The sequence below is a fragment of the Cyrtonyx montezumae genome, unplaced genomic scaffold (assembly GCF_038088225.1).
Source record: "Cyrtonyx montezumae isolate F1298 unplaced genomic scaffold, pur_monq_1.0 scaffold_39, whole genome shotgun sequence".
Classification (NCBI taxonomy): domain Eukaryota; kingdom Metazoa; phylum Chordata; class Aves; order Galliformes; family Odontophoridae; genus Cyrtonyx; species Cyrtonyx montezumae.
Genome location: NW_027072044.1, coordinates 1,583,718 through 1,607,880, shown reverse-complemented (window position 1 = coordinate 1,607,880; position 24,163 = coordinate 1,583,718). Strand labels below are relative to the sequence as shown.

At 68.0% G+C, this 24,163-nt stretch overlaps 4 protein-coding genes across 5 annotated transcripts in view; 1 reads left to right on the top strand and 3 right to left on the bottom strand.

Moving 5' to 3' along the window:
- Positions 1 to 958: 958 nt before the first annotated feature.
- MIDN (midnolin) lies at positions 959 to 3,675 on the bottom strand (the record flags this gene model as incomplete). Its single annotated transcript, XM_065745865.1, has 4 exons — positions 3,609 to 3,675; positions 2,164 to 2,386; positions 1,408 to 1,495; positions 959 to 1,165 (listed from the first exon to the last, which is right to left on the bottom strand). Coding segments are annotated over exons 2-4 (513 nt in total), but the record flags the coding sequence as incomplete, so codon positions are not given.
- Positions 3,676 to 12,411: 8,736 nt separating this feature from the next.
- On the bottom strand, positions 12,412 to 14,621 carry ATP5F1D (ATP synthase F1 subunit delta). The gene is made up of 5 exons (XM_065745851.1): positions 14,475 to 14,621; positions 14,086 to 14,239; positions 13,661 to 13,749; positions 13,106 to 13,233; positions 12,412 to 12,528 (listed from the first exon to the last, which is right to left on the bottom strand). The coding sequence occupies exons 1-4, from the start codon at positions 14,598 to 14,600 to the stop codon at positions 13,111 to 13,113; spliced, it is 492 nt and encodes a 163-aa protein (XP_065601923.1). The 5' UTR covers positions 14,601 to 14,621; the 3' UTR covers positions 12,412 to 12,528; positions 13,106 to 13,110.
- A 418-nt stretch (positions 14,622 to 15,039) lies between these two features.
- On the top strand, positions 15,040 to 19,961 carry CBARP (CACN subunit beta associated regulatory protein). 2 transcript variants are annotated; one of them, XM_065745848.1, is made up of 10 exons: positions 15,040 to 15,174; positions 16,168 to 16,239; positions 16,649 to 16,794; positions 16,898 to 16,959; positions 17,182 to 17,347; positions 17,437 to 17,611; positions 17,713 to 17,841; positions 17,944 to 18,151; positions 18,239 to 18,422; positions 18,583 to 19,961. In XM_065745848.1, the coding sequence occupies exons 2-10, from the start codon at positions 16,192 to 16,194 to the stop codon at positions 19,742 to 19,744; spliced, it is 2,280 nt and encodes a 759-aa protein (XP_065601920.1). In that variant the 5' UTR covers positions 15,040 to 15,174; positions 16,168 to 16,191; the 3' UTR covers positions 19,745 to 19,961. The 2 variants fall into 2 exon arrangements, with proteins under 2 accessions (XP_065601920.1, XP_065601921.1); XM_065745849.1 differs by lacking the exon at positions 15,040 to 15,174 and having other exon boundaries at positions 16,108 to 16,239.
- A 529-nt stretch (positions 19,962 to 20,490) lies between these two features.
- Positions 20,491 to 24,163, bottom strand: part of STK11 (serine/threonine kinase 11) — a 33,132-nt gene continuing 29,459 nt past the window's right edge. The window contains exons 9-10 of the mRNA XM_065745926.1: positions 22,084 to 22,316; positions 20,491 to 21,070 (exon numbers count right to left, since the gene is read on the bottom strand). Of these exons, the coding sequence (XP_065601998.1) occupies positions 22,108 to 22,316 (209 nt within the window). The 3' untranslated portion in view covers positions 20,491 to 21,070; positions 22,084 to 22,107. The remainder of the gene's footprint in view (positions 21,071 to 22,083; positions 22,317 to 24,163) is intronic.

Sequence of the window (24,163 nt, the reverse complement as noted above, 5' to 3'; positions counted from 1 at the left end):
GCCCTGCCCCCCCCTTCAACAGAGCTGCACTCCCCCTCAGCTCAGGGGGGCACAGAGCTCACGACCCCCCCCGCCATGAATCCCAATGACCCCCAACACATCACCCCTCCCTAAGAGCCGCACAGCCCCAGCAGAAAACCCACAGCGGGACCCCCCCCCCCAACAGCATGATACTGCAAAGCAGAGCCAGAATCCCCGGAGGGGACAGACCCCACCTCGGGTGTGGGGCTCACTCAGCCCACAGAGCTGCTGCCCAAAGCCACGGGCACCCCACGTCACCCAGGGCCCCCCCGGCCCTCACAGCATCCCCCACCACTGGGATACCCCCACCGAAACCCCTCTCCCTCAGCTCAGCTCCTTTTTCCCAAATCCAGCGAGGTGGGTTAAAAAAAAAAAAAAACAACCAAAACCAACAAAGCAAAAAAAAAAAAAAAAGAAAAAAAAAGAAAAAGAACCGTTGTGAGAAAAACCAACACAACCCAGCACATAAATCCCCTCTTAAAACCCATCCGTGCACACGGCCGGAGAGGAAGGAAGGAGTTTTAACAGCAATAATAAAGAGACTGAAAACAAAGAGCCGGGGCGGCGTGGCTGGGGGTAAATTCCACCTCGGTGGCAGCTGGTGGCTGCGTGCGCACCCAGCCCTGGGAACTGCCCCCCCCGCCCCAAACGCATCCCAACTTCACAACGACGGTAACCACAGCACTCAGTCCCCACCCCCCCCCCTCCATCAAGGACGGCTCCAAGGATTGGGGCTCAGAGCCCTCCAGGGGGGCACACACAGCCCCTCGTGCTCCTCGCCCCATAGGGTGGGTGGCCGCAGCCCCCTCCCCCCCCCCCCCACGGCTCACGGCCGCCTGCTGCGTGACCTTGGCTGAGTCACGGCCCCACACCCCCCCCCCCCCCCCACGGCTCGCGGCTGTTTGGGCTGCGGGCGCAGCGTGGGACCTCCCCCCACCCGGTGACGGCGACCGCCCCGGGCACCACCCTCGGTATTTCCACCCCTCCCGGAGGGGACCGCGGCGCGGGGAGGAGGGGACGTGGGCCGGGAGGGGCCGCGGGAGCCCCTTCCCCCGGAGCTCTTTGTCTCGCGGCCGCTCACCTGAGTTTCAGTTAAGCTTTCCAGAGCTTGCATCACCGACTGCTCCGGCCTGGACGCCTGGGACTGGAAAATGAAGGAGGGGGGGGGGGGGGGGGGAAATAAATAAAGGAAAAAGGAAGAGGGAGGGGGGATTAACGTTAGAAATGTAGAGAAGGAGGGGGCGGCCGTGCGGCAGGAGGGAGCGGTGACAGTGTCACTTCCACTATTTCTACACAGCCCTGGGAAAGCAGTGCTGTGTGCCAGGGCGGGGGGCTGCCTGCACGTCCTGCCCGGGGGTGGGAGGGGGGGGGGATGGGGGTGCTTACCATCAGGCCGGCCTCCACGGTGGGCACCAGCGTCAGCTTGCTGCCTTCCACCACCCCCAGGTCCTGCAGCTTCCCGGAGCTGAGGCGGCTGCGGGAGAGCAGAGAGGTCAGCGCGGCCCCGGGGGCGGAAGATAACGCGCTGGGGGAGGGGGGGGGAAAACAAGAGGACAGCGGTGCTCCGAGGGCCCCACCAGAACCCAGGGTCCCCCCTCCCCCCCTCCCTCCCGTACAGGATGCCCTCCTTACACAGTGACATCGGGCACCCCGAGCTTTTGGGTGGGGGGGGCTCCGCGGCTCAGAGATGGGAGCCCTCCCCGGGCTGTACGGGGCTCCGCGGGTCGCTGCGGGCCGGGGGAAGGGGGGGGGGGGGGGAACGCGGCCCTTTGTCAGACAAAGAACTCCCCCTCCCCTCGCCGCCGCGCCCCCCCCCCCCCACTCCCCCCTCCCCGAGCTGCCGCCCCCGGGCTGAGGTGGGGGAGGAATGGGGATGGGGGGAGGGAGGAATGGGGGGGGGGGGGGGGGGCGGTGCTGGGGCCGCGGCGCCGCCGCCGAAGTTGAGCGCAGAACAAAGGGCAGCGCCCGGCGCCGTACGGAGCCCCGCGGGCACGGCCGGGCCCCACCGCCCACAGAGGGACCGCGACGGGGGCAGCGCGGGGCCTCCCGGAGCCCATCCCCCCCCCCCCCCTCCCATACACACACACCCCCCCCTCCCCCCGAGGAATTGGGGCCGCGTAGGGGTGGGGGGGCACTCCGTACCTGTCTTTGTGCAGCAGCGCCAGGCGCTCCTTGGGCACCTTAAGGCGCTGCGACAGCCGCCGCTTCAGCCCTTCCACGGTCTCGTCCGGGGGAACGGCCACTTCGTACCGCGCTCCGGTGGTGGTGTGGATGCAGAGGTGCACGGGGCGCTCCGCGGGGAGGGGATCGCAGGGGGCGGCCCCGCGGCTGCAGCTCCGAGCGCCGGGCTGCGGCTCCATGCGGCCTGCGGGTGCGGGGGGGGGGATCAGCGGAGGTCGGTGCGGGACAAAGAGCGGAGCGGTGCGGGGAAGGAAAGGGGGGGAGGGGGGACGCTCCGGGGGCCGCGGAGAGGAAGGACAAAAATCTACGGAGAGCGCAAAAAATAATAACGAAAATAAAGGCGGGGGGGGGGAACGGAGCGGTGCGGGAGGAGCGCGGTGCAGCGCCCGGGGCCGGACCCGCCGAACCGGCAGCGCCGCGCACAGCACTGCGAGCACCGGGGGGGGGGGGAAGGGAGGCGGGGGGGGGCGGGGGCAGCGCCAATGTAGCAACGTCCCGGGGGGGCGGGGCCTCGCCCTCATTCACTCCGGCTCCTCCGGTTCTCGCAACCAATGCGCGCCCTCTCGGCGCTCCGACATCCGCGGGTTCGGCCAATGGGAGGCGAGGCCCGGTTAACCACGTGGCAAACGTGGGGGCGGGGCCGTCCGGATTCCTCCGCCCACGCGGCGTTAGGCCACGCCTCCCTCCGCCCCCCGCGCGCCCTCGCGCCGCTCCGCGCGGCCATTCATAATCCGCGGCCGCACAACAAAGGGCCCCGCACCGGGGGGGGGGAGGGGACGGCACCGCGCGGAACGGTACCGAAATGGGGGGGGGGGGGGAGGGTGGGACGCGAGGCACCGGGAGGAGCCCCCACCCGGGAAGCGGTACCCGAGTGACGCGGGACGGAAAGAGCGGAGGGGGGAACGGCACAGCCGCCGCCGCGCGCGGTGCCCCCTCCCCGCGGTTCCCTTTACCGCCGCTGGGAAGTGCCCCTCCCGCCCGCAGCGATCTGGCCCCGGGGGGAGCGGCCACGGCGGCACCGGGGCCCGGGGGGGCCATGAGTCAGCACAGCGCGCGCGCCCTCTGCCGGCCCCGCCGAGCCCCAGTGGGGGGGGGACACAGCTCCGGGAGACCCCGCAGCGCCGCAGCCCCGGTTCCCCCCCGCCCCCCCCCCCACCCCGCGGTTCGTTGGGGCTGGGGGGGGGGTACGACACAGACAACCATCCCCGGCAACGAGGGCAAAGCCCCATCAACGACCCCGCAGCACTGAGCGAAGCTACACCGCGCTCTCCCCGGGACCCCCCAGCCCCCCCCCCCCCCACTAAAATAAAAATATCCACGCTGAACCCCCCCCCACCCCCTCCACGGAACCGCCCGAGCGCTGACCCCGCGCTGCTCAACCCCATTAATCCCGGTCTGGCACTCACCGAGCCCGGAGCGCTGCCCCGCGGATCCTGACGCGATCAGAGCTCGGCTGCCTCCGGTAACACCGGGGGAAAAGGAACGGCGGAAAAATAGCCCCAAAAGTTCCGGGAGGGCGACGGGCGGAGCGGTGCCCTCGAAACGCTGCCCCGCGCCGAGCGGTCGGAGCGCAGCCTGACGCGGAGCCGCCGGGGAGGTGCCCTAAGTTTTATCCCGCACCGCCCAGGGTGGAGCCAGCCGGGGGCAGGGACCGGCCTGGCCCCGCACCGGCCCCGCCAGCGGCCTCGGCGCGGCCGCACCTGCTCCCGGAGGGAGGGAGGTGTCCCTGCGGTGCCCCCCCCCCCCCCTCCCCGGCTCCCGGTGCCCCGGGGGAGATCGGTCCCTCCCTGGGGTCCGGTTCTGCCCCTCGGTGGGGGGGTGTGTATGGAGGGGTCCGGTCGCAGCGCTGCCCCCGGTTGTCGCCGCAGCTCCGCCTCGCGTGGGGGGGCCGCCTCCGCCCGGCGCTGGGGAGGGGACAGCCCGACGTCGGGCCGGTGGGAGACCCTGGAGCGGTCCCGGAGGGGTTGCGGAGCTCGGGGCGGGGGGGGGGTGGGTAGAGCTGGCGGTGCCCGAGAATCCGGATCCGCTCTTCCCACGGAGATTGGGCCGCGGGTGGGATTCGGGGCCGGCCGCCCCCCGGGAGCTGTGAATCGAGGCTGCGGGGTTTTGTCTGACCCCACGCTGCCCCTCCTCCCCCCTTCCCCGGGCTCCCGCCCGCAGACAATGCCCCGCAACGAGCGGAGGGACACAAAGAGGCTGCGGGAGGAGGTGGCCGCGCTCTCCCGTCCCCTCGAGGCAGCGGCGCACGGAGCCCCGGGGGACTCTCGGGGGACCGCGGCCGTCGGGGTCGCTCTATGGCGGGTGGGAGCGGAGCCCCCCGGGCAGAGAGAAGAGGGCCTTTGTGGCACAGCCCCGCGCTCCCCGCCCGCCCCGGCCCCGCGGGCTCTCGGGGGGGGAGATGAGCTCCGCTGTGCCATTGTCCCCGGGAGAGGGCCGGGCCGGGCCGCGCCATTGTTCTCCCCGGGCCGCGCGGCCGCCCCTCCGGCGCTCACAGCGCTGCGTGGGTGAGACCCCCACGGGGACGCGGCCGTGGGGGCCCCCAGCGTCCTCACGGAGCGGGGCCTCCGTCGACCCCACGGCTTCAGTCTGCAGAGGGACAAAGGGACGCGGCGGCAGCCAAGGGGCAGCGCTTGGTGACGACCGGGGGTCTGCTGGAGCGCCCGGTGCCCCCCCCCCGATGCTCTGCCCACCCCCTCCCGGAGCCCAGAGCCGCAGCTCCGGTTGGTGCGCGTGGCTGCGGGTCCGGGTGAAGGTACTCGAGGTCTCCAGGGACGATGCCGGGAGATCCCAGGGCTCCCGGCAGCCCCGATTTTGTGTGTTTAGTTTATTGGGTTGCCCTGGGAATCAATCGTTAAAGACGACGCTCCCATCGAGCGGAATCGCTGCGCGGCATCGGAGGTCTCCAGAGGGAGCGCTCCCCAAACCCCGCGCCGGAGCCGCTCGGGACGAGAGACGATGCGATGAGCAAAACAGCCACGCGAGTCCCTCCGCTCCCACGCGGCCCGTGAGCCGCGGCCGAGGGGACAGAGGGTCCCGGGGCTGCAGGGGCAGTGCCGCTGGGAGCCCGAACCTCGCGGGGTCCGTGGAAGTGCAGTCCCTCGAAGGAAGGGAGCTCCCAGGGCTCCTTCTTTGGGGAAATCCCCCGGCAGCCCCGGGCTGCAGCTTCGCTCTTTTCTCTCTCTCTCCTCTTTCTGTTTTGTTTTGGGTTTTCTTTTTGGTTTTGTTTTTTTTTTTTTCTTCCTCCTGGACCGAATTCCTGTCTGATTTTGCAGCTTTGGCAGACGCGGGTTTGATCGCAAATCTCCGCGTTCCCCTCGCAGGAGTGGGGTCATGGGATTAGGGCAGAGAGGGAAGGGGGAAGGAGGGGAGCAGGGATGGGGCCTGGGAGGGACGGGGGCCCCTTTTCCCAGTGCCCCCATCGAGCCCCCCAGCCCGGAGCGGAGCGGGACCACCCCCATAGGGCGCGGGGCCGGTGTGGGGCACGCGGTGCTGAGCTCCAGCAGTGAGTGGGAGCGTTCCCACGGGCGTGGGGCCAGCACAGGGCTCAGGGACACACCCGGCAGCGCCGTGCAGCCGAACCGCTTCACCCCTGCCCTCCCCGACCCCACGCAGGGGGGAGGTGTGGGGTTTGCAGTGGACCCACGGCCCCCCCGGAGCCCCTTGGGATGAAAGCTCGGCTTGAGTCACAGCGGTGACGGTGACGTGTGTCACCGTGGGGTGCTCAGGTGAGCTGTGCAGTGAGGAAGGACCAGCAGCCCCCCCCCCCCCCCCCATCCACCCATCCCCCAGCTCTGGGCACGGCCCCAAGCAGAGCCCCCCACCCAGCGGAGCTGGGGGCGGTGTGGGGCGGGTGGGGTGTCCTTGTGCAGCGAGCGGTGTGTGCTGCTGACGCTGACGGGCTGTAAACACCCAGGTGTGTCCTTAGAAACCCACAGTTGGCTCCGTGTGTTTCCCGGCCCTTGGGAACGTGTCCCGGTGGCCCCTGGCAGCGTGGCCAGGTGTCACTCCTGGGGACAACTTGGCATCAGGACCCGGTGACACAGCCTGGAGGTGATGTCCCCCGGGGAGAGGTCTCGGGGAGCAGGAGCCGATGCCCGGAGCAGGGCTGACCCCCATACAGCCTGGCCCTGCCCCAGGAGGGATGGCGAATCCTCCGGATATAGCAGCCCGGGCAGCCCAGGTGTGGGGCCGTACTTGGCCGTGCTGCAGCGCTGCTGCCCGTGCTGAGGCCAGGACTATTCTGGGCACCCTGAGCTCACGGCCCCTCACAATGCCACACTCCATCCCCGGTGACGCAGGAGAGCAGCTCCGTGCCAGCCCTGGCACACGGCCGAGCCCGGGCAGCACCACCACCCCTCGGCCCCAGGCGCTGGGGCTCCGATTTGGCCGCTTCCTTCGGTTGGCACCGGCACAGCCCAGCTCTGCTCGGCCTCAGCGCTGGAAGCGTGGGCCCCCAGCCCTGCAAAGCCGGGGGGGAGGGGGCTGCAGGGACCCCTCCTGCTATGGGGTGCGGATCCTGACGGTCCCTTTGCAGCTCTGCAGCACACGGCGTCGGTCGCACGGCTGTTCCTCAGCCTCCAACACCTCGGTTGGTCGGCCTTAAATCACCGTCTCCAGCAGCCAGACGACACCCAGCCTGCTGCTGCTGGTGCTATTATTATTATTATTATTATTATTATTATTATCGTCATTATTATTATCATTATTGCAAATGCTTAAGCAAGTCGCCAGCCCTGGGCAGGGGAAGGACCTGCACCTTCAGCCCCTGTGGCCACGTGCTGAGCCCGGCTCTTTGGGTGACCCTGGCTCATAGACTGGGGGGGGTTCACCCCCCAGCGCCCACCACTCAGTCCACGTGGGGTCAGCACGAGCCAGAGTGGGGCAGTCCAGTCCCAACCCCACCAGGCACAGCTCCCACCCGTCCCAACCTGCCCTGTGCACAACAACATCCTCTGCGCCCACCCCTTCCACCCCACGGCTCCAGGGGAGCTCAGTGCACGCATGTGAGGGCCCACGGGGCGGGTGGGGGGAGGGCACGTACAGGCAGCACCCACCCCTCCGTGACGTGGGAACGGCACCGGCTCTGCGTCGGGATCCTGCAGGGCCCGAATCTGCGCCAAGGGCCGGGGGCAACGCCTGCTGTGGGGCGGAGGGTGCCCGGGGTGGGGGTGGAGCTCCGTCCCACGGGCGCCCCACGCGCTGACACACAGCGCACACTCAGCGCGGCGGAATCCCCACCCCTGCGCTGCCACTGCCCCACTTGGAGCCGCACCAGGAATGCGGGGAGCTCACCCACACACGGGGGGGAGGGGGGGATCAAGAGGGGCCCCGAGGCTGCCCCATGTATGGGGTGCAGATGGGCTCAAGCACTGCGGTTCCCCCCCCCCCCTCTCCCCCCTCCAGGGGTTGGGGACACTGTTGTGCTGCACCGCGTGGCTCTGATTATGGGATGCCACACCGGTTCCCATTGTCCTGGCGTGCTCAGCGCCGGCTCTGTCCGTGCCCCATGGGGATGTAGGGCCACGGTTTTATTCTGGGAACAGAGGAAGGAAATCCTGGACCCCACGCGAGGGAGCATTGCCCCGATGCCACATCGCGTCTGCGGGACGTGTCCCAGCTCGGGGAACCGAGACCGAGGGGGAAGTGACGTGGGGGTCAGTGAGTCAGTGCGGGGCCGAGAGGAGGTGGAAGAATCCAACCCTGGGCCGGACCCACTGCGCCGCATTCCCCAACGCTGCGACGCTCAGCGCGAGCCGGCATCACCTGCGGGAAACTGAGGCAGCGCCGGGGAAGTGACTCAGACACAGCACGGCCTCATCCACACGGCTCCGATGAGATAATGGGCGGAAGGATCAGAGAGAGGGCCCGGCCACGTGGGTGAAACCTTTGTCTCCCCCGTAGCGCCCGGGGACCTCGGCCCCAAAACGCACTGTGGGCGGTGCTGTGGGATGCGGAGCGGGACCGAGCGGTGCCCATTGATGGATGCGACCGATGGTCCTCAAAGTGGAGGGCGGCAATCCCGGGTGGGATGGGACGGGCACACGAAGGAGCGTGGCCACGTGGAGCCCACCCACCCCACAGCCTGACCCTGGGGGGGGGGATTGTCCCCAGCTGAGTGGGGTCCCTCGGTCTGCACTGCTGTGGACGCCCCCAACCCACACCCCAGGATGGGCACTCCCTGTCATTATGGCCCACGGCACTTATTGGGAAGGGGGTGTCGGGGCGGGCAGGTGGGGACGGGGATGGGGACACGGCTGGGGGGGGTTGGGATCCACGGCTCACCGAGGGCACGGCTGCACCCCACGGCCCCACAGTGGCCCCGCACGAGGAGGGAGCGGATGGGGTCAGGCTGAGCAGCTGCTGGGGACGTGCCCGAAGGGGCCGCGGGTGCACAATGCCCCCATTGAGGTGCTGCGGGGGGGGGGACACCCAAGGTGGCGGTGGTAGAAGGGACTCCAGTGTCACGCCAGGCCTCAATCCCCGCTATTTATACCCGGCTCTCCTGCACACAGGCGCCCTTTGAGGCAGCGCGGATGAAAGCGCTGCGCGGGGGCATTCCTGAGGGCAGCTCCCCGGCCCCCCCGGCTTCCCCCCACCCCCCACAACCCGGCCCCTGGCAGGCGCCAAACGCCAGGAAAAGCCCCATCAGCACCGGCAGCTGCGGCCGCTTCCTCCCTATGAGTGAGGGGTGTGGGGCGGGATGCAGGGCTGGATGCAGGGCTGGATGTGGGGCTGGATATAGGGCTGGATGTGGGGCTGGTTGTGGGGCTGGATGCAGGGCTGGATGCAGGGCTGGATGTGGGGCTGGATGCAGGGCTGTTTGTGGGGGGCTGGATGCAGGGCTGGATATAGGGCTGGTTGTGGGGCGGGATGCAGGGCTGGATGCAGGGCTGGATGTGGGGCTGGATGCAGGGCTGGATATAGGGCTGGATGTAGGGCTGGTTGTGGGGCTGGATGCAGGGCTGGATGTAGGGCTGGTTGTGGGGCTGCAGCTGGGAGCTCACAGGAACCTCTTGGCTTTACCCAGAGCAAAGCTGCTGGGGACAGTGGAAACCATCAGCCCCGACCCCACATGGGGGTCCCACGGTGCACACCTGGGCCCGGCTGAGCCCCCCCCCCCCCCCCCCGGTTGGTCGCTGCAGTAACCGCCGCCAGCTCCGGGCCTATTTTCTGAACCGGGGCCGCCGTGGGAACCTGGCTGGCCGCCACCTCATTCCGCTCGGGCTCTCTGGGCCGCCTTTGTGGCCGGCATGGAGCCCAGCTGGCAGCCGCTTCCTCCCGGCCCCCCCCTGCCCGGTGTGGGTCCCGATCCCGGGCAGAGGTGGGGGGCAGGGGGGGGGCAGCAACCCCTCTCAGCTCAGCTCTGCTAAAGCCGCGTGGCAGCGAGGGCAGTGCTGTGCAGCCCCATAGGGCTGACCCCCCCGTGCTCGGCCGGGCACCCGCAGAGCACAAAGAGCATCCGTCCCTGCATGGGGCTCCTGCCCCCATCGCAGCTTTCACCCCCATTGCCTCAGTTTCCCCACTGGTGACCCCCGGCTGAGCCCCCCCCCCCTCCCAGTGCTCACGTCCCAATGGGACTTTCCCCGTGTGCGGGGGTCAGTGTGGGTGGTGGAAGAGCATTTTCCAGCGTTGGAAACCAAGAGGAAAACAGAGCGAGGGACAGAACGGCGCAGGTTAATCATTACAGCAGCGCTCCCCCCCCCCCCCCCCCCTCCCCTCCCCTCCCCCCCCAAGAAGGAAGTAGCGAGGACGCGGCCTTCGAGCCACCCAAGGGCGGCATGGCACAAGGACACGCTGTGCTCTGCTGCCCTTCCCACACCGCGGTGCCACGAAGCACTGATAGGGCTGGAGGAGCTCTGCCCCCCCCTGCCCCCCTCCCCCGGGTGCTGCTGGGAGGTTTGGGTTCAGGTTTGGGTGGGGGTGACTCTGCCCCATGAATCAGTCCTATGGGGGGGGAATCCTGGGGCTGCTGCAGGGTTGGGGTAATATTTTTTTTTCCCCGTGGAGAACTCAGATATTTCCCCCTGCATTTGGGGTCCGGGTGGGACCATGGGAACACAGCGTGGCCGAGCACGGCAGCGCCCGACCCCTCCGCTGTGTGCCATGGGGACAGCAGCCCCTCAGCCCCCCCCCCCCCCCTCCTCCCACCCCAGCATAGGGATCCTGAAATCCCCACTGGAGGCGTGGGGAGGATGGCAGCGCGCTCCCCCAGGACACAATGCTCCGCTCCCCACCCTCCATCTGGCAGCAGGAGATGCAAACGTTCCGGGTGGAAAGGAAGGATGCGGCCCCACTCACACGGCAGCCCGTCATCACTGCCCACTGGGGGGGGTGGGGGGGGATGTAGGCTGTGCCCCGACCCACAGTGCACCCCAGACACAGATGGGAAGGGGCTGTAGGGACGCTGTGGGGCCGTGCAGAGCAGCTGAACCACACGTCCCCACACCAGGATGTGCTGGGACGGTCACCTGTGGGATCCCACGGGGGGGACACGCATCCCTGGTCCCACAGCACCCACTGTGGGGGTCATAGCAGTGCCCGGAGGGGACCCAGCACCCAGGTGAACAGCAGCAGGAGGATGAGGTGTGGAGGGCAGAGCAGCGCAGGCAGAACCCCCAGCACCAGGACCGACCCCCCCCACGCGCACAGAGGGACACGGCCGTCCCCACTGTCTCATCTGTGGGGCAGAACGAAGCCCCCCACCCCTCAATACTGACGGCACCAAGCCCGGAGCTGGCTGCAGGCGGTGGGAAGAGCTGATGCGAGGACGCTGACGGAGACACTTCTATTTCGCAGGGGTTTTTTTTTTCTTTTTCTTCTTTTTTTTTCTTTCCCTTTCCCATCCTATAAATAGCAGCCGGCCGTTCCCGGCCTCGCCAACGCTCTTCCCTCCGATGACAAAACGCAGCCACCTTCCGTCGGGAAGAGCAGAGCACAGAGGGCAGCGGGGCCCCCGTTACTCCCGAGCCGTTTGAACTGCAGCTCGGCTTCAGCCCCGAGGCTTTGGCTCACGAGTGACCTTCACGAGGGAAAGGAAAAGGGAGAAGAGAGGGAAAGGGGAAAGAAAGGCGTCGGAGAGGCTCAGAAAGTGGGACCGGGGCTGATCCTCAAATAGGCTCAGCGTCAGGGCTCGGAGGCTTTTAATAAGCTCCTGAGCGAGAAATCTAACACTGCAGGCACTATTTTTGTCGGGGGGGGGGGGAGGGGGGGGAAGGAGAACGAGAGGAGGGGGAGGAGGTGGCGGTGAGGAGGCAGCAGAGATTACATCCTGGGTGGCAGCACTGAAAATAACCCAGCCCCTCCGTGGGGCTGTGGCTCACGCTGCAGGCAGCACAGAGCAGGGGATGGACGCTGCGTGCCATGGGGACAGCAGCTCCTCAGCCCCCCCCCCACCCCCCCCCATGCAGCACAGGGATCCTGAAATCCCCGCTGCTGGAGGCGTGGGGAGGACGGCAGTGCTCTCACAGCAGATGGTGCCGTTGGCAAGAGGCGTCCTCGGGCGTCTGGCGTGGGGATTGGGCCCTCACCGAGCTGGGACGGATGGCTGCTCTGTGCTGCAGCTCCCACACAGCACAGGGGACAGCACGGACCGCTGCACAGCCCCAAAGCCAGGACAGCTTCGGGGGAGCACCACCAGCAGCATCCCCGCACGGAGCCCACTGAGGACAGACTCCCACCACCCACAGCAGCTGCTTCCCCCTCTCGCCCAGCCCGTTTCCGAGGAGTGGAGGGAGGCTTCCCCCTGCTCCGCATGCCACGCACGCAGGGGGAGCAGCAACAGAGCACAGCAGCAGGGAGAAGGGGCAGAGCTGCTGTCCAGCTGCAGGAAGGACTGTGCAGAAACAACAGAGCCAACGTGGCTCCTGCAGCAACCGAGCTTGAGCAAAGCCCGTGGGAGGGCGGGGGAGCCGGGACAGGACACCTCTGGTACGGAGCTGCGCTGCCCTGCAGGGTCCTCCTCCCGTGCTGCCACAATCCTGCTGTCCTGATGGATTTCTGGAGGCAGCAGACAGCACAGGGAGGAGGGAGCTATGAAATCTGCCTGCTAAGCCCGGGCTGAACCTCCCGTGGGAATCCCCAGCAGCACCCCAGGGCTGATCTGGAGGTAACACCGCAGTGGGGGGGGGCTGCAGACCCTGCCCCACACTCAGCTGCGTGCGCTGCCTCGGAAGAAGGCGACGTGCCACAAGGCAGGACTGCATCTCCTTTTAATTGATCGCAGCGCTTTCGTTTTCCTCCTCCGTTTGTCCCGCACCATCTGTACCCACGGGGAAGCCAGGACGAGGAGGAACGCCTGGGGTTTTTCTACAGCGACGGTGAGGATTCCTGCAACACACGGAGGAGGAGTTGGTTTTAACGCGGGTGGAGCGTTGGATCCTGATCTGAGGGCTCGGCCTCACGGCGAGGAAACCAGAGCCACTGGGTGCCCGCTCAGAGCTGACCTCGAGGGCCAAAGAGCAGCGAGACAGAGCTCAGGAGATAGCCCTGCTGTACCTGCGCCGGGGAGAGGCCAGCTCTGGTGACCCATCGAGAGCCTCCCAAGTGCCAGCACGTGGGAAGAAAAGGGATGGGGCACGGCCTTAGCGGGGCACGGAGAAAAATGGGCCACGAGGTAAAGCAGCCTCGCCTCACCTCCCCCGAGACACAGAAGCTGTTTGTTTGCAGTGGAAGGGAGTGTACGTGGAGCAGAGGCCGCACCGCTCCCTGCGGGGCCCCAGGCACGCAGCCATGGCCAGCCCCGGGCTGCCCGTCCCAGCGGGGCCTGCAGGGAGTGGGAGGCCCCACTCGTGACCGCGGGCTGCTCCCAGCCCGGCCCCGGGCTGCCAGTGCCGTGGCTGCCATCTAGTGGCCCCGGGACAGCCCCGAGAGGGCCCCACGCTCCCCGGGACGCACTGCTGCTTACCCCCGTTACTCCAGGGCTTTGACGAGAGCCTCGTTGGCTTCCACTTTAATCTGAGCTTCTGCTTTAGCAGCTTCGTCAGAGGCGGCTGCCATCTCTGAGACGGCCTTCTCCAGGTTTGATTTGGCGGTCTGAACACGAGAGCACAAGGAACACATCGCTGGGAGAGCAGTGCAGGCCAAGGGGGGGGTCCCACAGCCCCCACATCCCCCCAGAAGGTCACTGCAGTCAGCCCCACACAGTTCGCACGCTGTGCTGCCCCTTGCAGGCAGGCCCTGCTGTGGGAACGCTGCTCCTGAGATGAAGAAGGGGGGGATAAACTGGGGCAGGACATCAGTCCAAGGGTGGGGATGGGGAAGGGGTTGCGTGGGGAAGGGGTTTTCTCTCCCCACAGCCTGGGCAGCTCGTGGAGGCAAGCAGCCTTCGATCCTGAGCAGTGGGACACAGTGGGGTGCTGGGTCCTGGCAGCTGCAGGGAGGCCCCGAAGCAGCTGCCCCACACGAGAGGAGTGGGGCACGGAGCCCTCTATGCAGAGCCAGGCTGCTGCGTGGTACTCACAGCCAGATCCAGCATGTCCATGGTCACCGCCTCCTCCGCCAGCACCTGCACCGTGGAGTCTGCATTGACCGTGACAGAGCCACTGCTCACTGCAAAGGAACGGGGTGGGGGGGTCAGCACTGCCATCCGACCGCCCCCCGCCCAAAACCAAACCTCACAGCCCTCCCGCAGCATCCCCCACACCCTGCATCCAATCAAGCAGACTCTGAACGTGCTCCGAGGGGGAGAAAACCTCGTCCCCAAACACATACCCCACAACGCATCCCCCCCCCCCACGGGGCTGCCTGCACTCAGCTGTGTCCACCCGCGGTGCTGGGGGGGGGGGAACAGGAGCCCCTGGATCAGCAGTGGGGTGCACCCCCGGGCTGAGCCGCCCCCAGGAACGCTGTCCTCCCATCGCCCTCCCCCCATCGCAGCCCTCGCACCGAAGTATTTGGTGGCCGTGCCGTCCTCGGCGTACACCGTCACCACTCCCGGTTTGAGGACCTGCAGCGTGGGGACGTGGGAGGCCAGGATGCCGAAGGAGCCGGTCAGCGTGGGCACGTCCACCTGCTTCACGTTGGCACCGTTATAGAACACCTGGGAGGGGGAGGGAAGGGGACGGGATGAGCAGCGGCACAGCGGGGGACACGGCACGGGGGGGGAGGGGCACGGAAGCGCAGTGCGGTTGGGGGGGGGGGGGGCTCGTGGGAGCCCACGGGGTCACGGAGGGGTTCGGGTCGGGAGGGACCCGGAGGACAGCGGCGCGGGGCTGAGCCGGGACGGGTCTCGGGGCGGGCTCGGATAGCGGAGCCCCACGCGGCGCGGCGCGTACCTGAGTGGGCGACGCGAAGGTGAAGGCCATGGCCGCGGGCCCGGACGCCGCATCGGCGTAAGAGCGGGCGGGGAACGGCGGCAGCGCCGCGAGGCGGAGGAGATGGCGGGCGCGGAACACGGCCATGGCGGCGGCGGCGGCGGTGAAGGGCGGTCGGGCGACGCGGGGCGGGCGGAGGAACTACAGCTCCCGGCGTTCTGTGCGCCGGGAACTACGCGGCCCAACGGGCAGCGCGCGCGGCGGCGGCGGCGGAAGTGGCGTCACAGCGGGCGCGAGGGGGAGCATGGGAGCTGTAGTTTCTCCCTCCCCTCCCGTTGTTTACCCGCGGTCGTTACTGTAGGGTCGGCTCCGTGCCCGGCCCGGGCTGCGGGAGGGAAGGGGTGGGGGGGAGGGGGCGGCGGTGCGGGGCTGGCGGGGGCTGCGCGGTGATCGGCGCTGAGCGCGTGCGGGGCTGCGGGACGGGCAGGGCCGGCGGGGGTGGGGGGCGGGGGTGCGCGGCCATGCGGGGTCGGGGTGCGGACGGCGCCGGGGTGCGGGCCGGTCCGGTGCGGTGCGGGCAGCCCCGGTGCAGGCGGGTTCGGGGCAGCCCCGTCCCCACGTGACGCCCGCACCGCGCGGGGGCGGCTCCGGTTCATTCATAAATCCCGGGGCCGCTCGAACCGCACCGAGCGCAGCGGCGGCGATGGAGCCCCGGCTGTAGGTGAGTGCTTTGCTCCCGCCGCTATCGCGACAGCGCCTATCGCGACAGCAGGAGCCGGCTCGACCGAGGGGAACCCGCCCCGGTCCGCCGCGCTCGGAGGTGCCGGAGGCTCCGGGGCTGCTGTCACCGGCACCGCGCGCATCCCTCCCGCATCGCATCCCGGCCCCCTCCGTGCCCCGCAGCCCCGCTCCCCGCACGCTCCCCGGGCAGATCCGCCCGCCGGGCCCGGTTCCCCGGTGGGGGCGGGGGGGCAACGCGAGGGCAGCGCGGGGACCGTCCCCGGGCGCAGACAATGGCCGCGCTGTTCCCGCCGGGTCGCCATGGAGACGGAATTCCTCCATCATCGGCGAACGGCGGCGGCGTTCCCCTCCCGCCCCGGGCGAGGGGTCCACGCTGTGCCCCCCCCAGGGGCGCTCCCCCCCCCCCGCTGGGGGCTGCCCGGGGCCGGGCGGGATCGGGGCTCTCCCCGCCCCCCAGTTCTCGTCCCCCCTTCCCCCCCCCTCTGCCGCTAACCCCTCCCCGCTCCATTCACATTTTTCCCTGACCCCATTTCGGGCGCTTTGCCGCCCCCCCCCTTTCCGCAGCTCAGCCCCCGGGTGAGGAACGCGCGGACGGGGGCGGCTGACACACAGCCCCCGGAGGGGGGAGGAGGAGGAGGTGGGGGGGGGGGGGGGATGCTCATTGCTGTTCCGAGGGCTGCGGAGCCGCTCGTCCGTCTGACAATCCGCTGCCGCTGTTCCCCCCCCCCCACCCCCCCGCTGACTCAGGCGCTGTCACCGCTCTTGGGGCACCCACCGCCCTCCCGGCCCCACCCCCGCCCCTCCCTCCGGTTCCAGCCCCGACCACACCCTCCTCCATCCCTTATCCCGGGCCCTCCCCTCGGTCCCTCCTGCAGCTCCGCGGTGCCGGGTAGGGCCGGGCCGGGCAGGACCCCCTCCCGGTACCACCGCCCCCGGCCACACCCCGCTCCCCCTTTGTCTCACACCGGCCCAGGACACGCCCGGGTTGGATCGGACCATGAACGATGACCCGACCCCGTGGGACAACGCGACGGAGAGCAGCACGGTGAGCGGCGCCGGGGATGGGGTCTGAGCACGGGGCACGGGGAGGGGGGTGGGGTGGAAGCCCAGGACGCGGCTGTAGGGCCGGGTACCGGGATGGGCATGGCAGCATCCTCCCCTCTGCCGTCACCCAGCTGGCAGCCCCTCCCCTGCCCCGCTCAGCCGCTGCGGAGCCGTGGGGCTGAGCATGGGGGTCCCGTCCCCATTCCCCCGTTCCCTTTGGATGTGCAGCCCCCCCCCCCCCGCCCATCCCTGGCTGCGGTTGCCGTGGTGAAGGCAGCAGCAGGGCTGGGGGTGGCGGGGGAGCGCACATCTCAGGGGAGCAGCTCAGCAGCAGCCTCCAGAGAGCCCCCCCCTAAAAAATAAATGCACACATCTCTGCGTAGCATCTCACCCCCCCCTGCCCCACGCAGGCGCTGCCCGGCGAGGTGTCCCCCCAGGATGGCTACGTGCTGCTGCTCGCTCTGCTCTCCATCTTCATCGGGGGAACGCTGGTGCTGCTCTCGGGAATCCTGATCATCTGCCGCCGCTGCTGCGAGGCCGAACGCCGCCACTCCAGGTGGGTGGGACGGGTGACGCCGTGTCCCCGAGCCCGGTGCTGCCACGTGGCCCTGGTGGTCCACCGTGGTATGGGGCAGCCCTGAGCGTCGGTCCCTCCGCAGAGCCAGCGATGACCCCGAGAAAACCACCACCACGTACCTGGACGACTCACAGCCGGCCCAGGGTGAGCGTGGGGCACGGGGGTGTCCGCTGCCCGCCGGTGATGCTGCTTCTGGGGGGGGGGGAGAGGGTCCTGGGCTGTGCCCTGTTCTCAGTGCTGATGAGCACTGCGTGTTCTCTCTCTGTCCCAGCATCCGTCACGCAGCGGTGCAGTGAGTTTGTGCAGCCTCAGCTGTGCTGCTGTGGGGGGGGGGGGAGCTGTTGGCTGACCCCTGACTCTCTGCAGATATCACCATCAAAGTGGAGGACCCCGAGTGCCTGTCGGCCTCCAGCTACCGCGATGCGGAGAGCGAGAGGTTCCTGTCCTCCAGCTCCTCCAGCGCGCGCCGTGTCTCCTTCAACGAGGCCGCGCTGTTCGAGCAGGGCAAGAAGACCCAGGAGAAGGGGCGGAGGTGAGGGCTGGAGGTCCACGTGGGTTTGGGGCTGGGGGAAAGGAGGGGCAGGTTGTGGGGCCGCCCCCTGAGCCGCTGTGCCCCCCCAGGTACACGCTGACAGAAGGGGATTTCCACCACCTGAAGAACGCCCGCCTGACTCACCTGCACCTCCCGCCGCCCGCCCTCAAGATCGTCACCATCCACGAGTGTGAGTCCAGCGAGAACAGCCTGGCCATGACCCCCCGCCAGCCCCCACCCAAACCCGGCCTCGCCATCTTCCAGGTGAGCACCGGGGGGTGGGCATCAGCTGCGTGGGGGCTGAGGGGGGGGATGGGGCTGCGGGCGCAGAGCTGTGTGCAGCCCCTGATGTGTTCTGCCCGCAGCCCCCCGGGGGGGCCGTGCCGCAGCCCGGCCACGCTGTGTGCCCCAGCTCAGCGCTGCCTGGAGACACCTACAACTCCACGGCGGGAGGGAGCCCCGCCACCTCCTCCGACTCCGGGGAGGGCCCTTCGGTGAGTGGGGGGGGGGGCAGGGGGGCTGGGGCTGTGCATGGCTGCTCCCAGGGCTGAGCCACCACTCACGACCCCTTCCCCCTCCCTCCCCCATGCCCTCAGTTCACTGCGGCACCCCGGAGTGGGAAGGGTCCCGTTGCGGGCGGTGCCAGCCCCGGGGATGCCCCCCCAGCCCCCACGCAGGGCCCGGTGCTGCAGTTCTTCACCCGCCTGCGCCGTCATGCCAGCCTGGATGGGGCCAGCCCCTACTTCAGGATCAAGAAATGGAAACTGGAGAGCACCCAGCGGGCGTCCAGCCTGGACACGAGAGGTGGGGGCCGGGAGGGGACCGTGGGGGGGCTGTGCCCCGCTGCAAGGATGTGCCTGTACACCTCCCCCCAACCCTGCACCCCCCCAGGGTCCCCCAAGCGCCGCCAGTTCCAGCGGCAGCGTGCAGCCAGCGAGAGCATGGACCAGGAGGACCGCGACCCCCACCAGACCGACATCATCCAGTACATCGCCCACACCGACGACGTCGCCTTCCACCCCGCGGGCGGCCCCTTCCTGCCCTCCCCCAGCAGCCCCCCTCCCTCTCTCGGCAGGTATTTTTCAGTAGATAGAGGGGACGGGGATGGGGGTGCGTGCGTGCACGAGTGGGGGTCCCGCCTCCAGAGGGCGACGGGTTCGGGTGGGCGCTGGGGACCACGCAGCGATGGGGACCGTCCCCTCCGTGACCCCGCCGCCCCCCCCCCCCCCGCCCAGGTTAGAGCCGGGCGAGGACAGCCCCGGCGAGGCGGTGGTCCCGGAGCAGCGCAGCGTCGGCCACGACATCTGGAGCCTCCGTGCCTCGCTGGAGCTGTACGCCGCCTCGGAGCGCAGCAACGACCAGGACTCGGTGCGCAGCGACGGCGCCGACAGCGTCTCGTCGGGCGGCGCGGCCCCCTGCCCCTCCTCCTCCCTGGACGAGGCCGAAGGCCCCGAGGAGAAGCTCTGGGCCCGGCCCAAGGCGGAGGAGCCGGAGCCCGGCACTCGCAAGCTGCTGCAGATGGACAGCGGCTACGCCTCCATCGAGGCGCCGGGCCGGGGGGGCGAGGAGGGGCCGCCCGCGGATCAGACGGCGTCGGAGAAGCGCATCTGCTTCACCAGCGCCGGGAGGAAGGGCACCATCTTCGAGAGCTTCGAGGGCCGCGAGCCCGAAGAGGAGGAGGAAGAGGAGGAGGAGGAGGAGGAGGAGGGGGAGACGCGACGCGGAGCGGTGGGCGGGGGTCCTCTGCGCAGCCACAGCCCGCTGGCCTGGTCCCCGTACGGGCAGATGTTGTCGGGCCGGGACGCGCCGTCGCCGCGGAGGGACTACAGCATCGACGAGAAAACAGACGCGCTGTTCAACGCCTTCGTGCGGCACGACCCGCAGTTCGACGAGTCCCCGCCTCGAGGGAAGCACCGCTCCCGCACGCACCTCCGCAAGCAGTGGCAGCACGCCAAGCAGTACAGCGACCCGGGGGTGCGGTACCCCGCGCTGGAGCGGCACCGCACCCCTCTGCGGCGCGGGGACAGTGCCAACTCCCCGCTGGACGCCCGCTTCCACGGCCCGCTGCCCCGCATCGTCAGCGCGGGGGACGAGGAGGCGGCCGAGGCGGACGCGGGCACCGCTCCGCTGCCCGAGCCCGAGATCCAGGTGATCGTGGAGGAGCCCGGAGAGGAGCACCGGGCCGGAGCCGAGCGCGGCGGCGGGGAGGAGTGCCCCGGTCCCGGGCGGTGCGCGGGGCCGCGTCCCGGTGCGGAGCTGCTGGACAAGATCGCGGGCGGGCTCGAGGAGCGGCTGTACGGGCACCTGCGGAGGGCGGCGGACGGGGTGCGGGCGGAGGCGGAGAGCGCCGTGGCCGTGACCGTCGGCGACGCTCCTCCCGACCGCAGCCCCGCGTAGGGCCCGCGCGGTGCGGTCCGCGTCGAGTGCGGGGGGGGGGCTGAGCCCCACCGCGGAGCGGCAGCGCCCCGGGACGGCGGGGGGAGGGGCGGAGGTGCCCGTCCCGCACCCGCTGCGGGGCCGCGCTCCCCCCGCGCCGGTTCCTACGAGCAATAACGCCGCTGTGCCCGGAGCCGGGACCCGGGCTGGGAGCTGGGGGGGCAGGGGGGGGCGGCCCGAGGGGGCTGAGCAGCGGCGGGGCGTGGGGGGTCGCCCCCCAGCCCCCCCCTCTTTCCTCCTCTCTCTCTACACCTCGAGGAGGGCGGTGGGTGCCCCCCCCTCCCCCAACACTGGCGTGGTGCGGTGGGTCGGGTTTTTGTTCTTCGGTCGGTATTTATGTTTCCAAGGACGGGTGGTTGGAAAAACAAACCAAAAACGAATGAACGAACGGCCCCACATCGGCCCATGGGTACGGGGGGGGGTGGGGGGGGCGGCGGCGGTGCCCCCCATTGCATGCGAGTGCAGAGGCCGCGCCGCCCTCCCCTCGTCCCGAAGCACCGCCTCCAATCCGCGTTTTTAAGTCTATAAAGGATGGAAAAGAAAACCCAACAAAACCAAAACCAAAGGCTGTGAGTGCTCTGAGCGCGGCTCTCACCCCCTCCCCCACCCACAACTCCCTTCCTTCCCCTCCCCCCCCCCCCCACTGCAGAGGAAGGACAGGAGCCCCCACCTCTCGGTTTTCACTTTATTTTTTTCTTAAAAAAAAAAAAAAGAAAAAAAAAAAGAAATCAAAAGACGATGAACGCCCCCATCCCCCATTCCCTTTTCCGAGCCCTTTTCAGCATGCAGGTTTAATGGAGTTTTGCTCTGTCGTAATACCTGGGTTGGTTTTGTTTTTGTTTTCTCCTCCTCTGGTTTATTTGACGATGTGTAGGAATTCTCTAAATATACCGCAAATATAAACAAAACGAAAACGAAAAAGAGGAAAATATATAATATATAACAGTAGTCTAAAACATAAAGTGCACGGCAATGGCTTTGCACGACTTCTAACACAGCCCGGGGGGGGGAGGGGCACGGAGGGGCACGCCCCCCCCCCCAGCCCCACCCCGTCCCACCCTTCCATATTGAAATTAAAAAGAGAATCAGTGTCTTGATTGGCAAAGAGTGATGGGGTGGGCCCCTCCCCCCCCCCCCCCACACACCCCCTCCCCCGGCTCGGGGTCCTCCTTGTCCCAGGTGGGCTCTGGGGGTCAGGGTGGTTTCCTTGGTGGGGGTCCTCGGGCGGTGGGCTGTGAGCACAGGTCGCTCCCAGGAGACGCTGAGTGGGGGGAGGATGCTGGGACACTGCGAGAGAACGGGAGACACAGAGGTCAGGATGGGGCCAACCCCACACTTCGAGCTGCTGCTAAGAGCCCAGTGTGCCCCACAGAACCCAAAATGCAGCCCACAAACCTCGCCCGCAGCCAGGAGCCACAGCTGCTTTCTGATCTCGGGGGATTTAAGGCACTGAGGGCCCATAGGCACAGGAGCCCCAGCCACGCTGGGACCCCCCCACCCCAAGGAAGAGGGCAGAGCCCCAAGCAAAGGGCAGCAGCAGCCGTGGGGCAGCCAGCAGCATCTCCCCGGGGAGCCCCTGGCAATGCAGTGCCTCCCCGCACAGGTGACTCACTCCCAACCATGAATTAAAGATGAAAGCCAAGTGCGGGTCTGACAGCTGCAGGGGGAGGAACGGGCTTTTATTTCTGGCTTTTTTCACACCACAAAGCTGGTCGTGATCCAAACAGATAACACAGCCTCAGCCCCACGGAGCGCCGGTGACGAGCTGAGGCCGGGGGTGGATGAGCGCTGAGCGTGACTCATCCCTGCCTCATTTATGAATGAGAGGTGGGAAGGAAGGGATGGGGATGCAGAGCGAGCCGGAAGGACGAGGGGGGAGGGGGGAGGGCTCAGCATCCCCGAGCATCAGAGCAGGGGGGGTGTGTGTGTGAGGAGGGGTCCCAGAGTGGGGGAGACCCCACAGCCTCTCCAGGCGATGCGCAGTGCTGCAGCCTCCATGCACCTGAGCTCTGCACTCTGCCTGCAGGAGGGTGGCAGTGCTGGGAGCAGTGTAGTGGAGAACTGGGGGGGGGTCCCAGTGCCAGGGGAGGGGGTGTCACACTGCAGCTGCGGTGGGGACCATATGGGGGTCTGACAGCAGCGTGGGGAGGTGGGGTGAGAGCAAAGCAGAGCCACGTGCAGCACTGCAGGACCCAGGGGGTGGGGTGTGTGTGTGTGTGGGGGGGTTCTGCAGGCTGTGGCTGCTGGCAGCACAGAGGGGGCTCAGCCCCGGGTCCCCCCCCCCCCCCTCCGACCTGTACCTGTGCAGAGCGCTGCTCCCAGGATCACTGCTGCTTGCAGGTGGAGAGCTTGCGGATCTTGCTGCTGGCCGAGCAGGCCTTGCGCGAGGGGTTGGACGAAGCGCTGGCCCGGCGCTCCGCTTTGGATTTGGTGCTCAGCTGTCCCGGCTCCGTCCCGTTCATGCAGACAGCTTTGGGCAGCCCCCGGCCGCGGCTCTGCCCGTTCTGCCCTGCCTCCTCCTCAGGCACCTGTCCTGCAAGGGAAGGCAGCGTGAGGCAGTGCCCACCCCCCATCAGCGCCTCCCGGCAAAGCTTCACACTGCTCCACCTGCAGAAGGGCACTACGATGCTTGCAGGGTCAGCACAGCCCCGTGCCCCACAAGGAACACGCGGGGGGGGTCAGTTTCCTGCACCCACCCCACAGCAGCCCCTCTCCATCTCAGCAACTCCCCCAGTGACTCAGCACTGGGGGCACAGAGCTCCCAGGAGAGGTATCCCAGTGCCATGCAGCTGGTGCAGGGACGGAGGAGCTTTCCCTGGGGTAGCACCACACTCCCATCGCACCTCAGCCCCGTGGGGTTGGTGGAAGGGGTCTTCAGGTGCCCCCCACACCAGATCCAGCCACGGCAATTTCCCTCCACCGGGCACGTCACGCTCCAGGGCCCTTCAGTTATGACTCAGAGGTTTGAGTGGAAGTGAGAGCTGTAAGATGATTATGTATAATTTTCTTTAAAGGATGCTCCATCCTTTCTCTACTGAGGCCGAGTGCGACGTCAGCTCCATGCGCCAGCACTCACCCCACAGATGGGGTGGAGGGGGGGGGGGCTGCTGGGGGTCCCCTCAGAGCTGAGCTCCCCCCCTCTGCCCACTGTGTGCCCCCGGGCTCTGCTCCTTTCTGCTTCCCACGGGGCAGCACATCCTCCCTCCTCCTCTGTGGGTGGAAGTCATACAGAAATAAGGGGATAACACGGAAGTCTATCGGTTCAGAGCTGTCTTCAGCCCCCAAAAGCTGCAGGGATACAGTGCCCACAAGCAGTGCCCCACAGGGCCACGTGGGGGATGGGTGCTGCAGCAGAGACCCCAGCAGCCCACCCTCAGAGCACAGCTGAGCACTTACCCTTCTCCCCCCACTCAACCAGGCTCTGACCAAGGCAATGAGCATCTCATACTGAGAGCTGAGGGGGGGGGGAGGGAAAAATCCCAACAGTTCATTTCTCGTGTGTGTGCCTATCCCTTCCTCCCAGCGAAAAGAACAATCCCAGGAGGCCGTTATGGATGCTGAGGAGGGAGGGCGAAGCTGCGGGCTAATTTTACCTCCTTCACTGCTGACAGTTGCTGACGTTCAAATTAATGAAAATAACAATTCAGCATAGGATGAAATCTTGGCAACTGCCTGCCCCCGCGGAAGCCGTGGCCAGCGCTGCGTGTGTGTGAGCAGCCACATCCTACCGACCATCAGCAGCCCGGGGCTAAAAATAAGAGAGGGAGAGAGGAGAGGAGGGCCCAGAGGCATCGAGCAGGCACGGCCCTGCTGCCTCTCCCGGCTCTTAGCGGCCCCATCCCGCTCCTTCAGGCATAGAAAAGGTTCCCAAATAAAACCGTGGAGAGCTTTTGGATCGCTGCGTTTGTCGGAGACACACACATGGATGAGTGGTGAGAAATGCACACCCCCCCCCCCCCCAAACCACCAACACCAGGGTTTCGTTTTCCAGCCTCAGAGCCACCTCTATGGGAGGGGACACAAAGCTCAGAGCCACATACAGCTGCCAATGAGGGGGGGGGAGTGGAGCAGAGCACCTGAACACGAACAGCACAACGGCAGTGAGTTGCTCCCAGCCCTGGGTAAGCAGGCACGCTGCTCCCCCCTCTGCTGAGATGTTTAACATCATTTGAACCGGGGGCACAGAGCGTTGAAGAGCTGCATGAATCTTTAAAGAGGCCTTTAAAAATAACGGTGCCTTCTCAGAACCCCCTTCTTCCTCTGAAGGAAAGGTTTAATGAGGTTCCTTCCTCTCCTCCCCACCTGAACACCCACTCCTGTGAGTCAGGCGTGCTCCTGAGCTCACTGCCCAGCACAACAACCCCGCTCAGCCGTCACTTC

Coding starts and splice junctions, on each gene's coding strand:
- ATP5F1D (XM_065745851.1), bottom strand. CDS start 14,600: ATGGCCGTGTTCCGCGCCCGCCATCTCCTCCGCCTCGCGGCGCTGCCG. Junction 14,240..14,474: donor CCTTCGCGTCGCCCACTCAG/GTACGCGCCGCG, acceptor TCCCCCTCCCAG/GTGTTCTATAACGGTGCCAA. Junction 13,234..13,660: donor TGGACATGCTGGATCTGGCT/GTGAGTACCACG, acceptor TCTCGTGTTCAG/ACCGCCAAATCAAACCTGGA.
- CBARP (XM_065745848.1), top strand. CDS start 16,192: ATGAACGATGACCCGACCCCGTGGGACAACGCGACGGAGAGCAGCACG. Junction 18,152..18,238: donor GTCCAGCCTGGACACGAGAG/GTGGGGGCCGGG, acceptor GCACCCCCCCAG/GGTCCCCCAAGCGCCGCCAG. Junction 18,423..18,582: donor CCCCCTCCCTCTCTCGGCAG/GTATTTTTCAGT, acceptor CCCCCCGCCCAG/GTTAGAGCCGGGCGAGGACA.